At 32.2% G+C, this 16490-nt stretch overlaps 2 protein-coding genes across 2 annotated transcripts; both read right to left on the bottom strand.

Annotated features, from left to right (window-relative positions):
• Positions 1 to 5168: 5168 nt before the first annotated feature.
• Positions 5169 to 9080, bottom strand: LOC108905089 (general odorant-binding protein 83a-like). The gene is made up of 6 exons (XM_018707863.1): positions 8970 to 9080; positions 8785 to 8913; positions 7102 to 7137; positions 6671 to 6779; positions 6547 to 6611; positions 5169 to 5319 (listed from the first exon to the last, which is right to left on the bottom strand). The coding sequence occupies exons 1-6, from the start codon at positions 9045 to 9047 to the stop codon at positions 5302 to 5304; spliced, it is 435 nt and encodes a 144-aa protein (XP_018563379.1). The 5' UTR covers positions 9048 to 9080; the 3' UTR covers positions 5169 to 5301.
• A 4280-nt stretch (positions 9081 to 13360) lies between these two features.
• Positions 13361 to 16018, bottom strand: LOC108905088 (general odorant-binding protein 83a-like). The gene is made up of 6 exons (XM_018707862.2): positions 15900 to 16018; positions 15716 to 15844; positions 14790 to 14825; positions 13758 to 13866; positions 13560 to 13624; positions 13361 to 13504 (listed from the first exon to the last, which is right to left on the bottom strand). The coding sequence occupies exons 1-6, from the start codon at positions 15987 to 15989 to the stop codon at positions 13487 to 13489; spliced, it is 447 nt and encodes a 148-aa protein (XP_018563378.1). The 5' UTR covers positions 15990 to 16018; the 3' UTR covers positions 13361 to 13486.
• Between the last annotated feature and the right edge of the window lie 472 nt (positions 16019 to 16490).

The raw sequence follows: 16490 nt of genomic DNA, 5'->3' as shown, positions 1-16490 counted from the left end.
CAAATAAAAACGTGGTCAAGTTGGTTCTGAAAATTTGGACGTAGGGCGTAGCGTATAGCAAATGAACTTAAACGTCATCTGTCAAAGCGCTATATCGCCGCTATCAATTTGAATATTTTCGTTTTAAAAAGCGTTTAAAATGGTGTTTTCTCAAGAACAAAAAGTGTTTATCATAGAGTCCTACTTTAGAAATGGACGCAAGATTGATGGAATATGGAAGTATTCTATTGAGGAATGTTTCATAGAATTTCAAAATCAATTTCCCGGCGTTGTTGAGTACAAAATTTTTCAAAGTGCAGTTCAGCGTTGTGTTAATGTTTTTCGTGAAACGGGCAGTGTAACAAGAAAAGAAGGAAGCGGCCGACCTAAAAAGCGGACTGAAGAATTAAAAGAAAATGTCCAACAAATAATGGAAAATGCGCCAAGAACTTCTGTACGTGTTTTATCACAAATGGTGGGAGTATCAGTCGGTACCTGCCACACAGTGTTAAAAAAAGATTTGCGTTTGTTCTCCTATCGTTTAACTTGTCAGCAAGAACTTCATGAAGTTGATTTTCCGCGACGGGCTGTATTTTGTGAATGGTTTTTAAACAACTACGGTGAACTTCATAATATCACCTTTTTTTCTGATGAAGCCTGGTTTCATTTAAGTGGTTACGTAAACTCACAGAATATGAGAATGTGGTCTTCTGAAAAACCAGATAACTTTTTTGTCGAGGGCCCTCTACACGCTCAAAAAATTGGAGTTTGGTGTGCTCTCAATCGAAGGAGGATTTATGGACCTATTTTTTTTAATGGTACTCTTACTGCGCAAAGGTATAGAGAAGAAATTATCGCTCCTTTTGTTAACCAGCTGGAAGAAAACGAAATTACAAACTTTTACTTTCAACAAGATGGCGCAAGGGCACATACGGCAGGCGAGACGATGAATATGTTGAGGGAAGTTTTCCAAAATCGACTAATAAGTCTCAATGCTGAACATGAATTTCCACCGAGGTCATGTGATATTACGCCGTGTGATTTCTTTTTGTGGCCTTACCTTAAAAACACTATTTTTGAACTGCCTATTCCTGATTTAAACCATCTGCAGGCTCGACTTATAGACAAGATTCGTGAAATTAACAATACCCCGAGCATCTTAGAAAATGTCTTTAATTCTTTGAGGAACAGGTGTGAAAAGTGCTTGGAACAAGGAGGGGGACACTTTCAGCAGCTGCTTTAATTTATTGTTATAACAAGGAGGGGGACACTTTCCGCAGCTCCTTTAATTGTTTGTTATTGTTATCACGATTATTCTTTAAAATAAAGTTATATAGTCATTAATGTTATTGAAACTGACAGCTGCTATACAGCTCGTTGAGAAATGAGGTTAAGTTGGTCGCTATAAGCTACTCCCTACGTCCAATGTGTCAAAGCTAACTTCGACCACGTTTTTATTTGAACGCTCGTTATTATTGTTTGTAGATAGATACAGTATATCGTCAAAAATATGAGATATGGATTTTGATAATGGAAAGTTTAGAAATTGTATAAATATCAGCACGATTCAGTTCTAATCTCGAAAAGTAATGCCAGTTTCACATAAAAACTTTATTTCTTGAAAGTCTTATAAGAGAGATTTAGCAATTCGCAAAAATACTGAATAAAATTAGAAAATTTTTAAAGCATTTAAAAAAATTGGAAAAATACACGACACTCGAAGTTAAAACACTTGGAAAAATAATTATTCAAATGTTTTCTCATTATGTTGAAATAAACCTCAGTGAGTATAAAAGTAGCATATATTAACAAAATTAATACAGGGTGTCTCATAATTAGCTGCCAACCCTGAACAGGCCGATTCTATGATCAAAACTAAGTAAAAAAGTTCATATGAACATGGGTCCGGAAATGCTTCCTAAGGGCACAGGGACCCATTGAAGAGGGAGGAATGGAAATCATTTTTTTGCAATATCTCTCAATCGCGTTGTGATAAATGAATGAAATTTGGTATACACAGCTAAATTTTGATGAGCAATTTGATGGACTAATCCATTTATTTCCACAAGGTCCATTGGGGTGGGTACGGGGGGGCCCTTGGTACTTTGCGTGTGTAACTTTTTCATCTTTGACTTTTTAACAAATTGGACAGCAAATTCCGTTTTCCCGAACTGTTTTACGTTAAAAAGGTACTCTTGTTTCAAATCGTTATCTTTAACGGTTTCTGAGAAAATCGCTCTTGAATTAATCCCACTTTGGTCAATTTCATAGTAATTTAAACAAAAAAAAATATTTTGTTTCAATTTAATCTAGTTTTAATAAAAAAATAATAATAAAAAATTAAATTAAATAAAAATTAATCCTTTAAATGGAAAAGAGAGGAAAGGAAAATTATTATTATTATTTTTTGTTTAAATTACTATGAAATTGACCAAAGTGGGATTAATTCAAGAGCGATTTTCTCAGAAACCGTTAAAGATAACGATTTGAAACAAGAGTACCTTTTTAACGTAAAACAGTTCGGGAAAACGGAATTTGCTGTCCAATTTGTTAAAAAGTCAAAGATGAAAAAGTTACACACGCAAAGTACCAAGGGCCCCCCCGTACCCACCCCAATGGACCTTGTGGAAATAAATGGATTAGTCCATCAAATTGCTCATCAAAATTTAGCTGTGTATACCAAATTTCATTCATTTATCACAACGCGATTGAGAGATATTGCAAAAAAATGATTTCCATTCCTCCCTCTTCAATGGGTCCCTGTGCCCTTAGGAAGCATTTCCGGACCCATGTTCATATGAACTTTTTTACTTAGTTTTGATCATAGAATCGGCCTGTTCAGGGTTGGCAGCTAATTATGAGACACCCTGTATATTCGAGATCAAGATGCTCCCAATCCTAAAATTAGTAGACAAATTAACAAAAGGCAAATATAATATTTCATTTAAAATAACAAAATGAATGAATTTATTGGGTACCCCAGGAAATAAACAGTACAATACAAAAATATCACAATACCTAACTTCCTATTAGCCTTAAATAGAAACAAAATCTTAATTTTTCAAGTTGAAACAATGAAAGAGACGAAATTCCATTTCCCTATAACTAAAGAATAACATTTAAACTGTTTTTAACTAAATTTCAATATGAAAGCAAACTAAAATCAGGATTCAGAAAAAAAATAACATTATTTTGCAAATTCATGGCAAATATATTTAAATTCTGTCTGATACTTTTGATTTCGGAAAATATGGTTTTGTCATTCTGGGCATATTTACAATCTATGTAAGCTTCTTTTAAAAGTGGAAAAGGTCAGTTTATCAGTTAAAATGGAAAAATCTATAGGTCGCTGGTTCAAATCCGTCTCGAAGGACCAAAAAATGTTTGGGATTAATCAATTAAACTGGGTAATATTCCCCAAAAAAATAAAACTAAAGCGGAAAATTAGAGTAACAATCGAGTGGCATAAAACTTACCTGAAGGCAATTTTTGTAGTCATGCCAGCCAGCTCCTTCCCCAAATTTGTTACAACAATGCTCAATTGCCTCCTGACGCAAGCTTTAAATTTTTTAATATAAGAATTTTAGGAACATTTTTAGGCTGGATTTGAAGCAAAGTAAAAGACCTGCGTGGGCCATGGCCCACCTTCAAATGTTAACCCACCCCTTGGCCTACCCAAACAATTCAATTTTTTTTGAGTCGTCTCGGTTTCAAAATTGCAAAAATACCTATTTTATCTGAGTTTATTACTTATATATTGGAACCTATGCATTTTGGAAGAATATTGAAGAAGAAAAAAAGTTTTAGAATTTATCAAAATTAGAATGCCCCCGGAGCAATTAAAATATTTTTAAAAAATTATCCAAAAAAATTGATTATTTTGCATTTTTTCATCAATTATTGCTATTTTGCAACGGAAATAAATTTAAACATTATTAACTTACAGTATATTGTGCAAAATTCAATTCTAAAACTCTTTTCCCTCTTCAATATTCTTCCAAAATGCTTAGGTTCCAAGATACAAGTAAAAAAACTAAGATAAAATAGGTATTTTTTTAAATTTTTTAAACATTTTTGCAGTTTTGAAAATGTTCCGGACCTCGCACAGATCTAGGGATCTACACTTTTATTATGTGAGTCGTACTGAAGGTATTCCGGCAAAAATTAGCTTGCCCCCTCTTACATCCAAGAAGTGAGGTATTTCGACAGATCCGCCCTGGTCGATGATGTACTTTATGTATTCCAAGGCTGTTTTGAGGTTTTTGTTTTATTTTGGTTTAAATTTTGTGCATTTTGCTTTAATTTCTTAGTAATTTCACAATTTTCTTGTACAGGCCCAAATAAAATTTCATGAATTGCAGATCTTTGGGGTCTAAAAGAAATCTAAATGCTTAATATAAATGAGAAAAAACTAACTAACTTCAAGACGACCTTCAGGAAACGATTTTCCTTTAACAAGTTTGTTTATCAGGGTGTGTACCTTGAAATAAAATATTATTGAACTGCAGAAAGTTATAAATTCTCAACCATTTTTTTATCTGCATTATCTGCCAAGGTGTAGGCTAGTTTGAAAAAAAATTATGGACTTGCTAAAGATTTCGGTTTTCAACTGACTTTCAAGAATGAAAAAAGAAAAAATTACATCAAAACAGATTGAGAAAACGAAATGAAGGAAGGTAATTTGCATGAGGATTTTTTCCCTTCTGAAAGTCAGTTTCAAAGAATATGGAAAAACAACAACAGTGGCCCATTTGCGGCTACACCAAGCAACTTTGGATGTAATATTTATTAAATTATCTTATTTCGACTCAAGGACTTGTAATATTGGGACTCCGTGTACAAAAAATATATATATAGAACCTGTGTTTTGATATATTCAGTTCAACGGTTCAACTCATTAAAAAAAGTAGATTCTTCTTGACCTTTCGGACCTGTTTAGCAAATTAATCATCGTTTATTTATGTTTACAATAAAATTACTTCACGAAGTGACACATTTATGACTGTAATATTTCCATAATCTATCAATTTCCTTCCAAAAACTTAATTAGCGAGTTTTAATTTTTAATAGTTATTAAAGATTGATATTTCAGCTAGAAAAAAAGACTAAACAGCTTTTAAGAGCTGTAACGCTTGTAGACAAAAAACTTACATAAAACTATTATATAAAAAAAAATACACGTTGATTCGTAGGTATGCCTTTAATTTGTAAATACTACATTTGCTATTAAAATAATAAAACAAAAAATTACACATATATCATATATCGCAAAACAGTTGAAAAATCAGAATCCTAGGTTTAGTCAGGCCAATGTTGTCGTGCTTAGAAGAAAATAAATATCTGAAATAGTATGTGCATTATATTACAAGTAGACATCGGAAACATTGTGGTGACAATCAAGTAAATAAACAGTAGTAATCTATATTATGCTAGTAAGCGGCAATACGCGTTGTAGTACCAGACTAAATGGTCACAATACATAATGCTGCCATAAAAACACGTGCCATACACTCGACCAAGCAAAACGTCAAACCACTCATACACGCACAAACGACAATAAAATACACGGCAGGAATTAGGGGGCCGCTAGATACGTCTCGAATAAATTGATCGATGCGAAGGTTCAGATCGGAGGCAGATATGTACATGTTAATGCAACAATTGCAGTTTTTTAACGGAAAACAAACCCGAAAACATATTTTAAAAAGTTGCTGATAAATAATAAATTTTCCGATTCTCATTTTGTGTAGAACGTGATAGAGTCTTTGTCCGACCAGAACCGAAGTTGCGTCTTTGGCATTTCTTCCGCCAAAATCTAAAAAAAATTACGACAAGGAACACTGGTTATTCAAAGATTAGAAGACAGAAAATGCGATACAAACAAACTTGGAAGAAGTTTTCTTGGCGTATTTTTTATAAAAGGTTGGTTATCAAATTAATGTTAATTTGTGCAGTGCATTTTAGAACAGTAGTATGTTGGATAGCTAAAAAATCGTAGGTGTTAAGATGTAGGTACATTTATTTATTCATTTTATTTTTGCTGTCTTTGTTTATTAATAAAATAAAATATCTTTAATGGTTTTTACACAATCAATTTTTTAATTTTTAGTCCCGAAAATGTTTATTGAAAAAAAAAAATTGTTGTTAAAATGAACACTTTGAAAAACGGTTTTAGGGTATGATTGTTGATAAAGATTACATTTGATTAAAATATGTACAGGGCAGGAAAGTACCGATGGTCTATCTGAAGTTACGTGAGAGCGATAAAGTAAGCCATAGAAATCAATGCGATAGAGAAGGATGGGTTATAATGAAGGCGTCTCTTAGTCACCGCCCGTTCCGCCCTTCCACAAATAAGATCCACTTCTTATTTGTGGAAGGGCGAAATGGGCGTTGACTATTAGACGCCTTCATTATAGCCATCCTTGTCTATCACATGGATTTCTATGGCTGACTTTATCTTTTTCACGTAACTTCTGATAGACCATCGGTACTTTCCTACACTGTATATGAACTCAAAATGGGGGTCGACTTGACGTGATTTGACTCCAATACAAACATACTTACCTCAGGATTTAAGTCGTGGTAACATTTAAAGAAAGCAAATACTCGATCCTCTAAGTTTGCGATATCTAAAATTGTAAAAATGAAATAGTTGAGAATCTTTTGAAAATGATGCGGAAACTCTCACCTTTTGTTTTTCCCGTACAAGTTTTTGTATTCGCTATACTCTCGCTCACATATTTGGCTGGGACTAGCTCAGGTACCATGTCCACGCTGATCTCGCCTTTGTCATCCATCTGCAACAGCGAGAAGTGAAAGAACAACGTTTCCGAGATGTTCTCAGTTTTGTTAGAAATCGTTGGTTTATAATCTTAACAATTTGCATAGTTATGTTAGCTTCACTTTAGTTTTAGAATCCGGAACCATTATGCACAGTACGGTCGCTGTGATAGGCACATTTATTGTCGTCGCTGATGACGAGCGGTGTCAATGTACAACAGCACCGTTTCTAAAGATTGTTATTTTACTGATTGCTAACGACTTTTACACATGATTGAATATAGTCAGAATAGCTATCTGTGTGGTTTTAGCGTAAGAAAATTATAATGAACAACTCACCACTCCTAGCTCTGTGAGGCCACATTTCATGTAACTCTGAAAATTATGAAAACTATTATTATTTAATGTATAATTTGGTGGAAATGTGTGCTGGATTGTTGATGGATTTTAAAATGATTCAATAATCACAAAATGTTTAAAAAAAGTTAAAACTCCTTCAAACCTTTATATCCTATTTTTTTACGGTCACTGCCCAAAGTAAGTTAGAGAGCAGGCAAATTTATTGTACTTATACAGGGTGTTGGGTGTTAGAAGTTTGATTGCCTTAATTTTAACAGACGATAGAATACATTAAAATAAAAAAAAAACCTTATATGACATTGATCCTAAACTGAACCATTTCCGACAAAAAAATTATCAAAATTTCCAACTTGATATAAACTTGTATTTTTGAAGAAAATGTTCATATTATGATACGAGATAAAAGGTAACATTTATCTTAATTATTAGAGGTTGCAATAGTAATGTAGGAGATCTAAAAAACTAAAGCTCGTATATTACGTTCTACCAATCTATCAACAACTCCATTCTTAAATTATCGGGATGGCAAATGCATTGCCTCCTTTTTGAAATTAGCACACCCAATCCCACACTTGGCACATTCCGACGATCCTCTGCGACCACTGGGGTCGATCTTTTATCATTAAAATATCTTCGAGGGTGGCGTTCCAGTACCGTCGTAGAAGGCTACATTGGTGATTCAATTTACGCCAAAGTGAATATTGCATGCAAAATAATTCATTCAGTTGAATCGCAAGTATCATATTGATTGCTTTTAAATATAAGATACAACATTATCTACGCCAATTTGCATTTAACTTATCTAAATAATAATGTGAGAGTAAAACATTTCTCAACTGGAATACAGTCTACTTCAGCAACTGACGCAAGGCATCGTGGAATCCAGGACCACTCCAAAAATAACAATTCAAAATTGTTCCATGAGAGATTTAGTTTCATTTTTAGTAATTATTTATTATAAAATAACAAATTCCATATATGTGAATTGTTTATTCGTTGTAATAAACAAAAATTACTACCAACAAAAAAAAAACTTTTTGTACTGATTGAATAAGTAGAAATTTCTGTAGACGTGACAAATGTGATCGTAGAAGAAGAAAGTATGTTGTCTAAAAAAAAACAATTAGAATTTGTATCTTTTCAAAACAATGAAATGACAAGTCTGACACCAGTAAGCTGGTATGTATTTGAAAAAATCTAATGTTTGTTGAACATAGCTGAATAATCTGTCAAGATATTATGTAACGATTATCTCATTTCGTATGCTTTGGCAATACTAATTTGTTAAAAAGCGAATAAATGTGCATACTGATGTACAAGTATAATCCAGCTACCTAAATGATGGCTGTTACTTGCGCCATCTATTAAAGGGTAGTTAAATTAAAATCTTATACTACTGTCCTCATTTTATTTGCTAATGAAGAGACTTAAATAAGAAGTTGTCTGCAATAACATCCCCATAAACTAGTACATCATAAGTTGATCACAAAATTCTTAAAATCAAATAAAAAATTGTATGAGGAGTTTTCAGCAAAATTGCTCGTATAATTCGCATCAACTTTCATTATAGAGTAATATTCAATGACAAAACACTATTCGTTAAAAAAAATATGTTCCTAAATTATGCTAATGAAATAATAAATACTAGGCTTTATGGCTCACCTTTATTTTGGGATCCTCAACAAAATCTCCTTTTTTTATTTTACCAATCAGGCCATCGTCTGCACCTGACTGAGACGCACAGGTATCGTGCAATGCTTTGACTTGTTCTAGAAGTTTGGGAGTGAACTCCTTAAATATAAAATCAGATTAAATCACAAAAATTACACTCAATTCGCATTACTTACTGATTCGTCCAAAACTGCTTGAACCATGGACAATGTTAGAAGCGTAAACATCACAACGACAAACAGTAAGTTGTCCATCTTGAGGGGTACCTACTTAACAGTATTTGCTTTTCGCCTTTTATACAAAAAAGGTAAATCACGATTGCAGAGACGGACTAATTTCATTTGATAGACTTGCCAGGGTATAATGGACTGAAGACTGTTTTTAAAATGCATCGTACAATTAAGGGGGTGATTGAGCATGCTAAAATAAGGGTAGTTAGAAAGGAACATTTTTTGCGAAATATCAAATGTTTTCAGGATACAGCTTGCCAATGTTTAATTTTTTACTTTATTTTTTTAAATAACTTGTTTAATTTCTAACGGAAATAGAGGACACCAAAAATATGTTAGGAATAAAGTGTTGTGAATATGATTAAAGAATGCCCAAGTACTAGTCCAGAAAAATTGATGTTGAAGTAGCAATGGGACATATATGGAGAGTACTTCGCGATGAATAGCTCTTTCCATTTCATGTGCAAAAAGTGCAAGCCCTTTGCAAAGTTGATCGGCTTATGAAAATCCGCACACAATTATTGAAACAAACCTTCAGCATCATCAGGGATAATAGAGGATTACCTTTTTTTTTGAAGCCGATTTACACCTACATTTTCTTCAAAATTAAATTTCCTCATCATCTAGAAGATGTTCCTTTGAACATAAGAACAAACATTTGGATGCTCAAGACATTGCACTACCACACTTCAGTGTAGCTGTTTGCGACCATTCAAATGCAGTATTTCTCTTTGATCGGTAGATCGAAATGGACCCTTAATGTTGCCACTTCGATGCCAGATGTAAGTTCTATGGATTTCTCCTTATCGCACTGTTTGCGATGATATTGAAGATTTTCAATTGAGAATAATACAGAGGTTTTTCACTGGGTGAGGACGCATATTTTTAAAGAGCTTTAGATTATGTATTGAAGAAAATTGATCTTTTTACTGTTTTAATGTTTGCTAATTTGGTATCTAATTATTATAACTTTAACAAACTGTATCTTGAAAACTAGAAAATTTACAAAAAAATTCTTTACTAACTACCATTTCAAATTCAAGTGAAGAAAAGTCTGTTGAACTCATACCGGGAAATTTAGGTGGCCTTAGCAAGCTACCAAAATGACACAAGAACCTATTTGTAAATTTCCGATAATATATTTTACTATGTTGTCCAATCCCCAAACAACATTTTCCTTGTATTTAATGGTTTACAAATACTATAAATCTTTTTGACCTGTTTCGTACCTGTCTTCTAATTAATATGCGACCACTTTAATTACCCTTATTAAAAATAAACAATCACTTAAGGAAAAGTAATCATAATAGGTATTGTATATATAATTAAATTTTTTCTTGGCACAAAATTAACAAGACTTAACGAGCCTAAGGAGTTAAGTATTACTTTATAGTGGTAGTTAATTATTTTTTCATAAAAATAATGAGGTTTAAAAATGTGCTCGTATCTAAGACAAGACTTTGTGATTTCATAGACTCGTAGGTACAGTTAAAATCTTTCGAAAAATGAATACGGTTTTTGCCAATATTTGTATTTAAGATTTGTTTTAAAAACTGTTATTTTTTTCAAATTGGTAAGTATGTCTTTTTCATAATCTAAAAAGATATGCTCCTGCATATCTTTTAAATAAAAAAAATAGTACAGGGTGTCTCAAAGTCAATAGTATGGGCCTACTGTGAGGATACAAAAAATTTAAATAAAAATTGACGTGGTGTTAAATGGGATGAAGTAAATTCCATTTTCAATCAAAAGTATTATCTTTGGGATTTGACAGAAACGACTAATGACATCAATTATATATTTTTCCAGAATCATATCCAAATTTTCCTGTTAAAAAACTCTCTTTTTTCTAATAAACTTTTGTAAGAGAGTCTCAAAAGAAATACCACCTAAAAATCATATTAGCGGTTGAAGGATCAAGTAGTCGTTGAAAATAATTGAATGTCCGTTGTTTAAAGTGCACAAATGTCACAAAATACTTGTCATTATTCAATACGAACGTCAAATGTATAACTTCTGTGCTTACAAAATGTTTTCTCATTCAGAAAAAGTTGATATGTTGCTAATTTATTTACGACAAAATGAAGATGCATTTTCTATTCGGAAAAATTGAACGAAGGATAAGAAACAATGTTAATACAGCTAGACTGTTACAGTATTTCGAAGAAAATCCACGAATATTCTATACGGCAGGCTAGCCGGGAATTGAATTTGGATAAATCAGCCGTTCAACGAATTTTAAAGACCAAAATGGGTATCATGACTACAAAATTCACAAGTTGGAGTATTTGCCTGAGCGTCACATTGAGAACAGATTTAATTTTATAGCTCAAATTGTAGTAAATGTAGAAGCTGTTGATCAGAACCTTTTTCGGTACGTTCTTTGGACGGACGAAAGTCGGTTTGTCAAAAAAAAGTCCATTGGAAATCCCCAAATTGTAAATCCAGACCAAAACCAAGGCCATTTTGGAGTAAATGTATGGTGCGACATCATTGGTAGGCATTTAATTGGGTCTTATTTTTACGAAAATACATTGAACAGCGTGAGTTACCTACCTGCAAGAATAACTTTGTGCACTTCTGGAGAATGTGCCTTTGCAGCTAAGGAGAAACCTATGGTTTCAGCACGACACACTGTGGGGATTTCGCGGAAAAGTCATATATTCAATATACATGCAATATGCAATGGTATTTTTAAATTTCGAAATAACTGTTACAATCAAATCAAAAAGAATTACTTTGATCTGACTACTAGTTTTTTTTTAACCGTTTCAAACTCATTATGTTTTGTATGTTTCATTGAACTGACTGAAATTTAACCTAAGAATTTCAAGACGAATATTATTTTATTGCTTGAGCTGACATTTTTATTTTTGTATTTTATTTAAAATAGGATATTTCAACAAGCTAAAATTGAAAAAATAAACAGCGCAGACTTTTATTTTCTGTATAAACATATTTTTATGAACATAGAATAAAAAAACCCTATTTCTCCAAACACTTGGACCTTTAATTTTAGCTACATTTGCCTACAGTTGGAAACCACTACCAACACATTGTCTAATACCAGCTTCTACATTTTAAATCAATTTCAAGTTCTCCTAAGTGCTCCTTTTTAGATAATTAGTTGCATTTATAACGGAACGCTACATAGGGAATTAGCTTCGTTCGAGTTCGTAAATTCGGAAGGATGGGGAGTGCTGGGTGCTGCAACCTGACACGCATTTTCATACATAATATTTTTGGTTTCTAATACATACCTATAGAGTAATAGATATTGGTATTAAGTGTTGATTCCTACATATAATTCAATTTTTTTCGTTTTGATACTTTTTCCTCACCTCCATACAAAAATCCCCACTGTGCGACGGGGCTCCACCCCACAAGGCCAGGATTGTGCAGCAATATTTAGATAACACTTTCCCAGAAAATAATGGATTAAGCTTAATGGACCTATTCAGTAGCCCGGAAAGTCACCAGATCTAACACCCCTCGATTATTTTTATGGGGGGTTTTTAAGAAATAAGGTTTACAAAACACCTTAGCGAGATATTAATGATTTGAAAAAAAAAAAAATCACAAACGCTTGTAATGAGTTAAACGACGAAATGTCAATAAACACAGCCCACAAAGAAGTCAGGTGAAGATTGGATATATGTCTAGAAATGAGAGGAGGTTATATAGTCAATGGCTTGTAATATGTATGTAGTATGAAAGCGTTTTCCTAATTTTTTAAGTTTACTTATTGTTATCATCACCTTATGTTTTAACTGTATTAAAGAATTATCGAGTTTAATCTTTTATTTATTCTTAATGAGATTTATGCACTTTAAACAACGAACATTCAATTATTTTCCAAAGACTACTTGATCCTTCCACCGCTATTGTGATTTTTTGCGACTCTTTAGGACGATATTGCTTATAACTTTTAAACGGGAAGTAACTGAAACATTTCTCTAATAAAAGTTTATTAGAGAAAAGAGAGCTTTTAACAGGAAAAAAATTTGGGTATGTTTCTGGAAAAAATATAATTGATGACGTCATTAGTCGTTTCTGTCCAAAGATAAAACTTTCGATTGAAAATGGAGCTTACCTCATCCCATTTAACACCACGTGTCCCAAATTTTATTTAAATGTTTTGTATCCTCACAGTAGGCCTATACTAACGAGTTTGAGACAAACTTACTACAGTATTTTATTTGTCACAACTTTATTTGTCAACTTCTTACTACATTTATGTTAGTCATTGAAAATTAGTTCATAAAAAGTACTTACACTCCACTAAATTCAACCTAGAAATATTACTTTTTTTACGATGATAGTTAAAGCAAATGGAATAAAGTTTAATGCATTTATTTTTAACCAACACAAGATTATCAGAAAATTTTATTTACAGTTCAATGTTGTACATCAAGCCAATAAGTTAAAAGATCCTGTTGCTTCTTCGATTGGGCTATTCATACTCAGAAGAAAATGAATATCTACAAAAAAAAAATAACTTAAAAATTCATGTTAAGGTTATAAAAGTCTACTTACGTCTGAATTTATGTAGTAATAACATTTAAACACCCTGAATATTTTCTCCTCTAAGTCTGTAACATCTAAGATAGGAAGATTTGCTTAATTAAAAGATTTAATGAAAGTACACAAAAATTAAATGATTTCTGCGAATTTCTGAATATTATGCATTACTTATGTTTCTTACCACAGACAATGTAGCTTATCGCCACTTACCATTATTAACTGCATAGCAGTGCTTAATATTCTTTACAGACTCCTCCCTAATATTTTCGGGAATCAGTGTAGCGCCAAATTCCAGGTTTGGTGTTCCCTTTTCATCAATCTGTAATAGCAAAAAAATGTAAAATACCAGTACCTATATTTTAAAGGCAAGGCACCAGCCTGTACTACACAATTTTAAGTATATTTTCCTTGATTAAGAACAATAAATTGTTAAATAAAACATAAGAGAGTAAGATGAATAATATTTTCACCTTTTTTTTTAATATATATTCTATTTTCAGCCGTTGAATTTTTTCTTAAAGTAGATCGTAGACTAGAACAGATAGTATTGTAGAGGAATTAAGCTCAAATTCAAAATTTTCTTTGTAAACAATCAGATCGATATCAGAAATCTTTAACGACGATCTCACATATCTCTAATGGAAATATTTAGAGATATGCGGTTGGCAGCACCGCATTGCGCATAACCTCAGCCACATGTTCTTGGATTGTTAATATCTCATTTAGTTTTTGTGATATTATTATTATTTGAGTTTAACGTGTTTAAGTGTTAGTGACGATTTTTGAAATGTGAGATTTTCTAGAATAACGATGCAACGTCAAATTTTGTCTGAAACTGGGGAACGTTTCAACTTTTGAAACAAGCTTACAATGATGCTAAAATATTAAAATATGTAACTATGTATATAGACCAAAGCAATTCTACGTAGTTCTCCTAGATCTAAACTACCTATTACAAGCATAACTATAATACAGAATATAATGTTTGAAAGGAACCGTTATTTGTATTTAAAAAAAGTCGATGTAGCATAAATAAGCTATTAAATAAAAAAAGTCCTAAGTAATTTTACGAAACGATTTAATAAAATAATCGTTTTAAAATATACAAGATTATAAAAAAAACTATCTATGCCGAAATATTAAAAAATAGATAGCCTCTCAATAGAAGAAAATCTCAATAAACCCATACAAAAGTCGTATCGTGATTACTGTGTGGATAATAAAAGAGAAATTTTCACTTACCAATGTACCTTCTAATAGAAGACACGTCATATAAGCCTGAAACAAAATTAGAATTATAAAAAATCAATTGTGAAATCCCATTTTTAGTTGAATCAAAAGAAGTGTTTTTTTTTATAGTATTTATCTCAATATTTACTTTACTTACGGGTATACAGTCACTTTAACAGAGTTTAACATATTTTGATAATAAAAAGCTTTGGACCCGTAATTTTTTTTGGGAGACGATGCCTACGCTAACATAGGCTGTGTTCAGCAAATGGCCGGAATAGTTCGGTCAAACTTCTTTAGTCAAACAATTTGCTGAACGACCTTTAGAACTGTACTAAAACCTGCCCAATGTCCCCAATCAACTGATTGGGCTGACCAACGAAATATTTGTCCGCTGACCGATTTTGACCGCTCCGACCATTCGCTGAACACAGCCATAGTTTCAACTTTCATAACGGAATTTTTTTTAACGAAATTAGCGAAATAAATTCAAGTATTTTTTTAATAATGAACTGATAGATGCAAACAAGTATTTTCTTATTTTAAAAAAAAAATCGTTTTTCTTAAAGTTACAGCATTATGAAATTTTAAAACTGGAATATTAGCATTAAATCAAAATTTAAGTAATTATAATTACGATAAAAATTTAATTTTTTCAATAATAAAAGCTTACTATATCTCTCAGTTGATTTAAAAAAAAAACATTGTGCACTCCTTTTCGAGATCAATATAAAATTTTGTTTCCGCAAATTTCGTTGGAAATTTTTTCGTCATGAAAATTTTCTAAACGGGCATAAAAACCCTCGCCTAAAAATAGTGTGTATCCCAGGTTTGATTATTTGATTATCAAAAATTCTAAAAAAATATTGAAAGCCTTACATTTTAAAGTTGTTCATATAAAAAATAGTACAACTATGTACAACAATGATAAAACTTACCTTCATTTTTGGTTCCTCAACAAATTCTCCATTAAGTACTTTATCAATCAAGGCCTCGTCAATGCCCGTTTTGGACACACATGTGACATGCAAGTTTGCCGCAAGCTTCTTGAGTTCGGGAGTGAAGTCCTGTGAATAAATCTGATAAAATTCCTGGAATACGAATGATTCTACGTTGACCTACAGATTGTTTCAGGATTGCCTGAACACTAGAAATCGCTAAGATAGCAGTCACTACCACTGAAAATATTGCGGTACCCATTTTAACAGACATCAAGTAATTTGCATTCGAGTCGGCTTTTATACAAGTACCACAGTTGCACTTTAATACTGCAGAGGCGGACTGTATGTGCAAGATATTAATATACAGGGTGTAACTAAATAAGTGTAAAACATTTAAGGGGGTGATTCCTCAACGAAAAAAAGATAGGATCTTTCATATAAAGAAACTTCATTGGAGCATCCCTTGTTAAGATACAGCCCCTTAAAGGGGGTACATAAAATTTGTTTAACAATTTTTTTCACAAGCACTAAACAAGTTACAATATTGAAATTAACCTGACATTTTCTACTACCAAAAAGACACTTAGCCAGTAATTTATTTGGTTTACCCCATGGTTGTAAGGGGTGGAAAACGCAACCCCTAAAATTTATTTCCAACGTAATTTTTTGTCTTATTATTTTTTTACCATTTAAAAATTTATTTCCGATAGCCTGTTTCATTCTAAAAAAAAATGTCTCTTGAATTTTTTGCCCAAATTAAACCAGTTCGCAG

The sequence above is a fragment of the Anoplophora glabripennis genome, unplaced genomic scaffold (assembly GCF_000390285.2).
Source record: "Anoplophora glabripennis isolate ALB-LARVAE unplaced genomic scaffold, Agla_2.0 scaffold129, whole genome shotgun sequence".
NCBI lineage: Eukaryota > Metazoa > Arthropoda > Insecta > Coleoptera > Cerambycidae > Anoplophora > Anoplophora glabripennis.
This window is presented reverse-complemented; position numbering and strand designations above follow the sequence as displayed.

Coding starts and splice junctions, on each gene's coding strand:
- LOC108905089 (XM_018707863.1), bottom strand. CDS start 9,047: ATGGACAACTTACTGTTTGTCGTTGTGATGTTTACGCTTCTAACATTG. Junction 6,780..7,101: donor GCCTCACAGAGCTAGGAGTG/GTGAGTTGTTCA, acceptor TCGCTGTTGCAG/ATGGATGACAAAGGCGAGAT. Junction 6,612..6,670: donor TTGTACGGGAAAAACAAAAG/GTGAGAGTTTCC, acceptor TTACAATTTTAG/ATATCGCAAACTTAGAGGAT.
- LOC108905088 (XM_018707862.2), bottom strand. CDS start 15,989: ATGTCTGTTAAAATGGGTACCGCAATATTTTCAGTGGTAGTGACTGCT. Junction 13,867..14,789: donor TTCTATTAGAAGGTACATTG/GTAAGTGAAAAT, acceptor TTGCTATTACAG/ATTGATGAAAAGGGAACACC. Junction 13,625..13,757: donor CTGCTATGCAGTTAATAATG/GTAAGTGGCGAT, acceptor TTCCTATCTTAG/ATGTTACAGACTTAGAGGAG.